Source organism: Nansenia antarctica, assembly GCF_963989245.1.
Source record: "Nansenia antarctica genome assembly, chromosome: 17".
In the NCBI taxonomy this organism is placed as follows: domain Eukaryota; kingdom Metazoa; phylum Chordata; class Actinopteri; order Argentiniformes; family Microstomatidae; genus Nansenia; species Nansenia antarctica.
In genome coordinates this window covers 25,666,010-25,676,009 of record NC_137687.1, presented here as the reverse complement: position 1 = coordinate 25,676,009, position 10,000 = coordinate 25,666,010, and the positions used below count along the sequence as shown (strand labels likewise).

The window sequence follows — 10,000 nt, the reverse complement described above, 5'->3', positions numbered from 1 at the left end:
GAGATCAGGGGAGGCCTGGGGAGATCAGAGGAGGGTTGAGGAGGCCAGGGGAGGCCTAGAGAGGCCAGGGGAGGCCTAGGGAGATCAGGGGAGGAGACCTGAGGAGATCAGGGGAGGCATAGGGAGGTAACCCAAACCCAGAGGAGGATGGAGGGGCAGGTTATGAAACCCAGAGAATACTCTCCACTGACAGCTTCTCACAGGCAGGTAAGCAGTCTGCCTCACTGGGCTGGAGGGTGGGGAGGAGAGGAGAGGAGAGGAGAGGGGGGGGGGGAGAGGGGAGGAGAGGAGAGGTCTAAAAAGGGTCTTAAAAGGTCTTAAATTCGACTTAACAAGATAATGAATAAGATAATAGATCATGGATAAAAAAAACATAGATAGGAGTGTTAGTGTGTAATCGAAACTGTTGAACATGAATATTTTTAGCTTAGATTACATTTTAGTTTTAAATATGTTTACGGTTTCTTATTTCGATATATACTGTATTTTCATTTTTAAATATCTATTATCATGAAAGCACACACACACACACACACACACACACACACACACACGTACGCACTCACACGGACACACACACACACACACACACGCCCAGACACAAACAGCTTCAGACAGAGGCCATACCAGTTCACACCGCCCCACACAGATGCTTAATGTTGAAGAATGATGAGATCAGGCAAAACTGTATCTCACCGCCGCCGTGCCAACCCACCGGAGGAGCAAAGGAGGAGAGAGCCTGCCCGTTAACCCTGCTCCCTGTTCCAGACACTTCACACTGTCATAGCTCCTCCTTTTCACTGTCTTTCTCTACCTTCCGTTATGTCACTTGTTCTTTTTCTCATCTTCTCTCTCTCTCTCTTTTCTCCCGAGAGAGAGACAGGTGAGGGGGGGGGGAGTTAGAGAGGACTCTGAGGGAGAGAGGGAGAGAGAGAGATGGTGAAAGAGAGAGATAGGGAGAGAGGGAAAGAGAGAGAAGGAGAGAGAGAGAGATAGGGAGAGAGGACTCTATGAGAAGGAGAGAGAGAGAGCGACAGAGAAAGAGAGAGATAGGGACAGAGAGAGAGAGAAGGAGAGAGAGAGAGGGAGAGATGGCGACAGAGAAAGAGAGAGAGAGAGGGAGAGATGGCGACAGAGAAAGAGAGAGAGAGAGAGAGAGATAGGGAGAGAGAAAGAGATAGGGAGAGGACTATGAGAAGGAGAGAGAGGACAGAGGGAAAGAGAGAGGCGAACTGAGAGAGAGAGAAAAAGGTGCGCCGCAATATTACTCACTCCTGCTCAGATCAATTCTCTAATCTCTTCTCTTCCGTGATTGATCCGTCCAGCCAGCTCACCGCGGCAGATTAATAAACACAGGAGGATAGGAGGGCGTAGGGAGGACTGTGGTTAGAATGGTACAACACACTGAGCAGATCAGTAAAGGTGTGTGTGTGTGTGTGTGTGTGTGTGTACGTGTGTGTGTGTGTGTACGTTGGGGTGTGTGTGTGTGTGTGTGTGTGTGTGCGTGTGCGTGTGTACGTGTGTGTGTGTGTGTACGTGTGTGTGTACGTGTGTGCGTGTGTGTGTGCGTGTGTGCGTGTGTGTGTGTGCGTGTGTGTGTGTACATGTGTGTGTACGTGTGTGTGTGTACGTGTACACGTTTGCGTGTGTACATGCGTGCACGCGTTTGTGTGTGTGTGTGTGTGTGTGCGCGCGCGTGTGTGTCTGTGTGTACATGCGCGTGCGCGCGTGTGTGTGTGTGTCACTGAGCAGAATAACTGAGGTTGCCGTCTGAGAGACTCCTCGAACTGCGACGGCCAATGGGGTTCTCCCCTGAGGTCGGAGGAGGTGAGGCAGAACACACACACACACACACACACACACACACAGACACACACACTGCTGTGAAGTGACCTTTCTCCTCTCCTCTCTCCGTTCACTGGCCGTGGAAAACACACTAAACATTGTAATTCATGGACTGTAATAATTAAGGAGTGAGACATTAAAACCTGTGTGTTCTGAAACTGTTCATCATTCCGTTCCATTCATTTACAACAAGCCCCGACCTCCGATTTCTACCTCCACCAGCCTCTCCCCTGCTGTCGGCCTATATTGCTTTGTATCTATAAGACGGAGAGCTCTATTGTTTTTGAACACAGTACAGTACGATAACTTGCAACATCGATTGAGATATCCCTGGCGTTGTTATCGAACAAGCGGGGTTATAGTACGAGGGATTGAGAGCTGATCGATAAGGTTGATCAGATAAGGTTGATCAGATAGGCATGAAAAGTCAGGAATGTGCAGTGTGATATATCTGTTCGTGTTCCTGGTGTGTCTCAATCAATCAATCCATCAATCAATTAACAGCCGTACAACAACAACAATAACAACAACAAGGTTAGGTTAGGACCGTTTTTTTTATGACTAATTTCTATTACGGCATATTGGATAACATCCATTATTCCCCCAGCCCAGCTCCATGTAACACCGATAGGTTTAGGTTATTTACATACCCACCTTGGCCATGACACCCAGATATGCCACCCTACACCCATCACGAGGTCGCTACAACCTTGTCTACACCTCGACCTGACACTCGAGAAGACAGTGACGCATGAATACTGCCTCACACACTCTCGCCTTCATAGCTGAAAGTAAAAAGTAAAAAAAGTGATATATTTTTTAAGTAATCTTCCTTCTTCTATACATGGTGACTGATCCTAGTATAGATTTGTTTTTCTTATGACGACAGTTGGATGATTCACTTCCATTAGAGAAATGTACTTGTTTGTGAGTCGCTTTGGATGATGTTAAAAATATCAATGTAAATGCATCATCACTTATTTGCTTTCCCTTGCCATCTCTCTTTGAGTCACTACACGTCGTGCACTGCAGTGGTGTGGTTGTTGCTTCTGATTTCAGCACCAGATTCATTCTCTGATGGTTTGAATGGATGGGTAAGATGTTAGTTCATACGGTAGTTCAGACTGCATAGTTTGGTTTTCAAGGATAACTATTTTTATTTTAATGTTTTTGGAAATTCACTCAGTAGCATGGTCCTCCACTGATACACACAGGAGCCTCCACTGATACACACACACAACATACACACACATACACACACATACACAACACACAACATACACACACATACACAGACACTACACACACAACAAACACACACACACGCAACAAACACACACACAGACAGACACTACACACGCACACGCACACACAAATACACACATACACAGACACTACACACGCACACGCACACACACACACACACACACACACACACACACACACACACACACACACACACACACACACACACACAAAGCCTCCATTCTCCAGTCTGTTTGAGCCCAGCAGGCTGCTTGTTCCAAGCCAAGCCAACGCTTGGAGCTCAGGCCAGCCCAGACACCCAGTGAGAAAGTGTTTGCAGACGGGATAAAGTCGGGTGAAGGAGAGGACGGCTCCATGTGGTGTGTTGGGAGAAACACGGTTTTTCTGGGGAAAGAAGAAAAATAACCTTTTCGAAACTGAGCCAAAAGCAGCAAACCATACCAACATGTCTTTTTATCATGAGCAATATTTCTTCTTTCGTGTTCACTGGTTGTTCTGACAGTTCTGACAGAATAAACAGCCTGTTCCCTTGCCTTCCCCCCCACTCCCCCACGTCCAATATGTGCTAGCTATCCAATGTTTCTAGCCGTCCAACCATGCTAGCTGTCCAATAGTGTTCACTGTAGCTAGCTGTCCAATAGTGTTCACTGTAGCTAGCTGTCCAATCGTGATCACTGGAGCTAGCTGTCCAATCATGTTCACTGTAGCTAGCTGTCCAATCGTGGTCACTGTAGCTAGCTGTCCAATACTGGTCACTGTAGCTAGCTGTCCAATAGTGGTCACTGTAGCTAGCTGTCCAATCGTGATCACTGGAGCTAGCTGTCCAATCATGTTCACTGTAGCTCACTGTCCAATCGTGGTCTCTGTAGCTCACTGTCCAATCGTGGTCTCTGTAGCTAGCTGTCCAATCATGTTCACTGTAGCTCACTGTCCAATCGTGTTCACTGTAGCTAGCTGTCCAATCGTGATCACTGTAGCTAGCTGTCCAATCGTGATCACTGGAGCTAGCTGTCCAATCGTGTTCACTGTAGCTAGCTGTCCAATTGTGTTCACTGTAGCTCACTGTCCAATCGTGGTCTTTGTAGCTAGTTGTCCAATCGTGTTCACTGTAGCTAGATGTCCAATCGTGTTCACTGTAGCTAGATTTCCAATCGTGTTCACTGTAGCTAGATGTCCAATCGTGTTCACTGTAGCTAGATGTCCAATCGTGTTCTCTGTAGCTCGCTGTCCAATCGTGGTCTCTGTAGCTAGCTGTCCAATCATGTTCACTGTAGCTAGATGTCCAATCGTGGTCTCTGTAGCTCACTGTCCAATCATGTTCACTGTAGCTAGCTGTCCAATTGTGTTCTCTGTAGCTAGCTGTCCAATCGTGTTCACTGTAGCTAGATGTCCAATCATGTTCACTGTAGCTCACTGTCCAATCGTGGTCTCTGTAGCTCACTGTCCAATCGTGTTCACTGTAGCTAGATGTCCAATCATGTTCACTGTAGCTCACTGTCCAATCATGGTCTTTGTAGCTAGCTGTCCAATCGTGTTCACTGTAGCTAGATGTCCAATCATGTTCACTGGAGCTAGCTGTCCAATCGTGATCACTGTAGCTAGCTGTCCAATCGTGTTCTCTGTAGCTCACTGTCCAATCGTGTTCACTAGCTCACTGTCCAATCGTGTTCAATGTAGCTAGCTGTCCAATCGTGTTCAATGTAGCTAGCTGTCCAATCATGTTCACTGTAGCTAGCTGTCCAATCATGCTAGAAGTCCAATATGTGTTATCTGCCCAATCATGCTGCACACTAGTGACTAGGCTTTAACAAGGACTATAATGGAAATTGTGACTTCATTGTGTTTTTAACTGTTCATGGTTTTTAAGCTACAGATCGTATAGTTCTACTCAAAAGCCTGTAAAGAGTTATTCTTTCAGTCACAGATGATATTGTGTTTCGTTTGGGACAGGTTTGAACACAGGGGAGGCTGGTGGAGGTAGACATCGGAGGACAGCCTCGTTGTAATGCACAGAACGGAATGAGGAAGGGTGTCATGAACATGAGTTTGGTGTGACACCATTCCTCATTCTCAGCGATGCCGTCCTCCACCAGCCTCAACTGCTTGAACACAACAACTTTAACAACGGCCATGAGCCTGTGAGTCAAAAACATTTTATATCTTTGCACTCAAATTTCAGGACCCTCCTTTCATGACTTTTCCTAGATATGTGCGTTCTACCACCCAGTATCCTTACATTTTCGAAATCACATCAGGATAAGCTAGTACAAAGCTATTTTGCAGTTTTTCTGTGTAGGAGGCAGGCTAATTTACAAGCGGCCAACTAGTGGTCGATGTGTGTAAATAGCAGCTTGAGCATTGTAAAGAGGCGGCTCTTTTAGTAGGTAAAAAGGCACGTCTGTCCTAGTGTTAAACAACGATATTTGTCTTTCTTCTAGATGACAGCGGAAGCTATCTTTCGCCTCGTCAGTGACCCAGTGCTTCCGTTCTACCCGCTGGATATCGCGCTGGACGTCCAGAACAAGCTGAAAGGTACGGTGTTAGACTCAGACATCTGAGAGACTATTGTACATTGTTGCGTAAAGGATTGTATAATTTCTCTCGCAAAGTACATGAATGGAATGGAGTTGGCTGGTTTATTATCACTGTGTTACTGGCCATACTTCATAGCTATACATAGCTAAAGGGGCGGCTGTGGAGTCGCCGTCTAATGATCACAAGGTTGGCAGTTCAGCAGTTCGAGCCTCGACTGGCCACATGTCGAAGTGTCCTTGGGCAAGACACTGAACCCCAAAATTGCTCCCAGTGAGCGGGCCGGCGCCTTGCATGGCAACTTGCCGCCATTGGTGTGTGAATGGGTGAATGAGAGAATGAAATGAAATGAATGAGAGGCTGTTGTGGAGCAGCTTTGGAGCAGCAAAAAAAGGCGCTATATAGTCCATTTAGTCCATTATATAGTCCATTTACCATTTACCATACAACAACTACAAATGTCAATGTCAAAATGACTATGAAAAGAACTACTTGTGAATACACAAGGGAAGTAAAATGGTAAAGTGGGACCAGTGTGGGTGTGTAAGTGGTGTGGCACATCCATTGCGATCATCGCAAGGTCCCTGGTTCGATTCCGGCCATCAACATATCCTGCATGTCATCCCCTCTCTCTCTCTCTAACCCATCCTTCCTGTCAATCTCTACTGTGTCTATCCTCTCTCTCTCACCCATCCTTCCTGTCAATCTCTACTGTGTCTATCCCAATAAAGCAGAAATGCGCTAAAAACATATATAAAAAAAAGAAAGTGGGGCCAGATCCAGTACTGACCAGAGGGAGGCTGGTGGAGGTAGAAATCAGAGGACCGGGGCTCATTGTAACGTTAGGAAGCCTAACCCAGCACTCAACCTAACCCAGCACTCAACGCTTCGTCTAACTGCGACTATCTGCCAGGTGCATGTTCACCCCCCACCCCCCATGCAACAATCTCAAAATGGACGTTTTGAGAAAGTTCTGAAGCCACCCAACCCCCCACACACACACCTGTTTCAAGTTGCTATTGTCGCGTGTGCCACAACGACTCCTACCTTCGCCGCCCCCCCCTCAGAGGTACAGACCTAGCGTGATAGGCGGAGACGCTTTACAACGGCCTCTCATTCACCCGTTCACACACACATTCACACATCAGCGGCGGCGAGCTACCGTGCAAGGCGCCGGCCGGCCGGCCCGCTCATCGGGAGCAATTTGGGGGTTCAGGGTCTTGCCCAAGGACACCTCGACATGTGGCTAGCTGAGGCTCGAACCGCCGATCTACCAACCTTGCGATCATTAGACGCCGGCTCTACCTCCTGCGCCACAGCCGCCCCTAGGGACTAAGTCGTAGAGAGGTGAGTGCAGCTCCCTGCCTGCGTCTCGGTGCCCAGGGGCAGTGGCACTGTTTGCTCAGACACGTGGCTGGCTCTCTACAGGACGCTGCAGTAACATAACTCATATCTGCAGTCCAGCGAGCCTGCCTGCCTGCCTGCCTGCCTGCCCAGCGAGCACCAGGCCGTGACAGAGTCTCTCACACACACACACACACACACACACACGCACATACACACCAGGCCGTGATAGACTGATAGAGCCTCTCTCACACACACACACACACATACGCATGCAAAAGCATATACACACATGCGCGAGTGCATACACACACACACACATGCACACTCTCTGTGTCTCTCTCCCTTGCTATTTCTCTCTCTCTCTGTCTCTCTCTTTCTCTCTCTCTAACTCTCTCTCACCCAGACACACCCACACACACAAAAGTGCATGCACCCATACTTTATCTCTCTCTCTCTCTCTCTCTCTCTCTCTCTCTCTCTCTCTCTCTCTCTCTAAGACACACACACACACACCCTCCCCTCTACCCCCCCCCCCCGCCCACACCCCGTCTTCCATAAGGATGATTTAGTGGCAGATCATGTGTTTGGGTGGAGGTATCGATCGTGTCCATCACGCCTCCCTGACTCCAGACCCCCCCGTGACCTTGATTTCTGCATCTGGAAAATTCAAATCAAAGTCGGGTCATCTTTCTTCTCTCGCAGACCTTGGTCTCTCAGATCCTCTCTCTCTCTCTCTCTCTCTCTCTCTCTCTCTCTCTCTCTCTCTCTCTCTCTCTCTGTCCCTCTCTCTCCCTCCCTCCTCTTCTCTCTCTCTCTCTCCTTCCCTTCCCTCCTCTTCTCCCTCTCTCTCCTTCCCTCCTCTTCTCCCTCTCTCCTCTTCTCCCTCCCTCTTCTCTCTCTCTCTCCCTCCTCTTCTCCCTCCCTCCTCTCTCTCTCTCTCCCTCCTCTTCTCCCCCCCCCCTCTCCTCCCCACCGGCTCCGTCTCTCTCTCGCTCTCACAGCTCAGAGGCATCCCAGAGGAGGATCTTTAACATAGCCAGGACATGTTCTGACTGCCTAATCCACCCCTGCTGCGCGCCCCCCCTTATGCCTACACCCCTACGCCCCCCCCTACACCCCTTATCCCCAGACACCCCTCCTACTGATGAGACACAGTGTAAGAGAAGTTAAGGGGAGAGTTCACCCATGAAATTACAGCATCACGTGTTTTCGCTTCCTTGGACCCTGGAAGCGGTCGATGGACAAGGACAGTTATCCACACTTTAGGCCTGTTTATCTAGACACTGGAACCATATTTCTATGCTAACGGTTAGCATTTGGTTAGCATTAACCAAAATGGGTTGGGGGAGGCGGCTGTGGCTCGGGAGGTAGAGCCCGGCGTCTAATGATCGCAAGGTAGGCGGTTCGGTGGTTCGGCGGTTCGGCGGTTCAATCCCCGGCTGGCCACGTGTCGAGGTGTCCTTGGGCAAGACACTGAACCCCCCAAATGTCTCCCAATGAGCGGGCCCGCCCCTTGCATGGTAGCTTGGTGCCGCCATTGGTGTGTGAATGTGTGTGTGAATGGGTGAATGAGAGGCCGTTGTAAAGCGCTTTGGAATTGACCATTAAATGGTTACCATTTACCATTTAACCAAATATGTCCAAACCAAAAAACTCATGATTTCATTAGCTAGGTGGAAATAATTGGCCTATATTATTTCTAGATGTATTTAATCCTCACAGATCTCCAGGAGTGTCTAGGGATATGGTGCTCAGCTATAGTTTTAGATCTTGTGATGGTTTAATCAGCCTCTTCCCTCCCCCCCTCCCTCCCTCCCTTCCTTCCTCCCTCCCTCCCTCCCTCCCCCCCTCCCTCCCTCCCTCCCTCCCTCCCTCCTCCCCTCCCCCCCTCCCTCCCTCCCTCCCTCCTCCCCTCCCCCCCTCCCCTCCCTCCCCCCCTCCCTCCCTCCCTCCCTCCCTCCCTCCCTCCCTCAAGTGCTTTATGTTACTGAAAAGAAGACGTCAAAAATGAAGCTTTAAGAAGCAGAATAGATGATTATGCAGAGCCATTTAATATCACACACACGCACACACAGACACACACAGTACAGATACCCACTCTCACACACACACACACACAGTACTACACGCACACACAGTACAGATACCCACTCTCACACACACACACAGACACACACACACACACACAATACTACACACGCACACACAGTACAGATACCCACTCTCACACACAGACACACACACACACAATACTACACACACACACAGTATAGATACCCACTCTCACACACACACACAGTACTACACACACACACAGTACAGATACACACACACACACACACACTACTACACACACACACACACAGTACAGATACCCACTCTCACACACACACACACACACACACGCACACACAGTACAGATACCCTCTCACACACACACACACACACGGTAAACGTGACTGCAGACAGCGAGCTGACCAGAGGACAGGTGAGGAGTGTAAGCACCTCATAACGTCGTCTCCTCAGGCGTAGTGTGTGTGAGGCGCTGTGTGGTCATATCACCTCACACACCATGTCTCTCCCTGTCGCTACACACACTCACACACACACACACACACATGCTTAAGCACACACACACACACACACACACACACACACACACACACACACATGCTTAAGCACACACACACACACATGCTTAAGCACACATACACACACACGCACACATGCATGCACACACACACTTACCCACACATGTATGCACATGCATGCACCTGCACGCGCACATGCACACACACACACACCACACACACACACACACACACACAGCCCTTACCACGTTTGATCTGAAATCAGACATTCTGATGAATGTGATGTACTGTCGTAACACTCTGCAACATTCATATGGCCTTGCCCTCTGTGCAGTGTTGCCAGATTGGGCATATTCCCACCCAATTGGGCTACTTATGATTACGCTGGGCAGTTTTTAGGCTGGAAAACAATCCCATCT

General features: G+C 48.8%; 1 protein-coding gene across 1 annotated transcript in view; it reads left to right on the top strand.

Annotated features, from left to right (window-relative positions):
* The window catches only part of naaladl2 (N-acetylated alpha-linked acidic dipeptidase like 2), a gene marked incomplete at both ends in the record, with an annotated part of 166,210 nt that overhangs the window by 136,647 nt on the left and 19,563 nt on the right, over positions 1–10,000 (top strand). Inside the window, one exon of the mRNA XM_080547415.1 lies at positions 5,550–5,643. Coding sequence (XP_080403541.1) covers positions 5,550–5,643 — 94 coding nt within the window. The remainder of the gene's footprint in view (positions 1–5,549; positions 5,644–10,000) is intronic.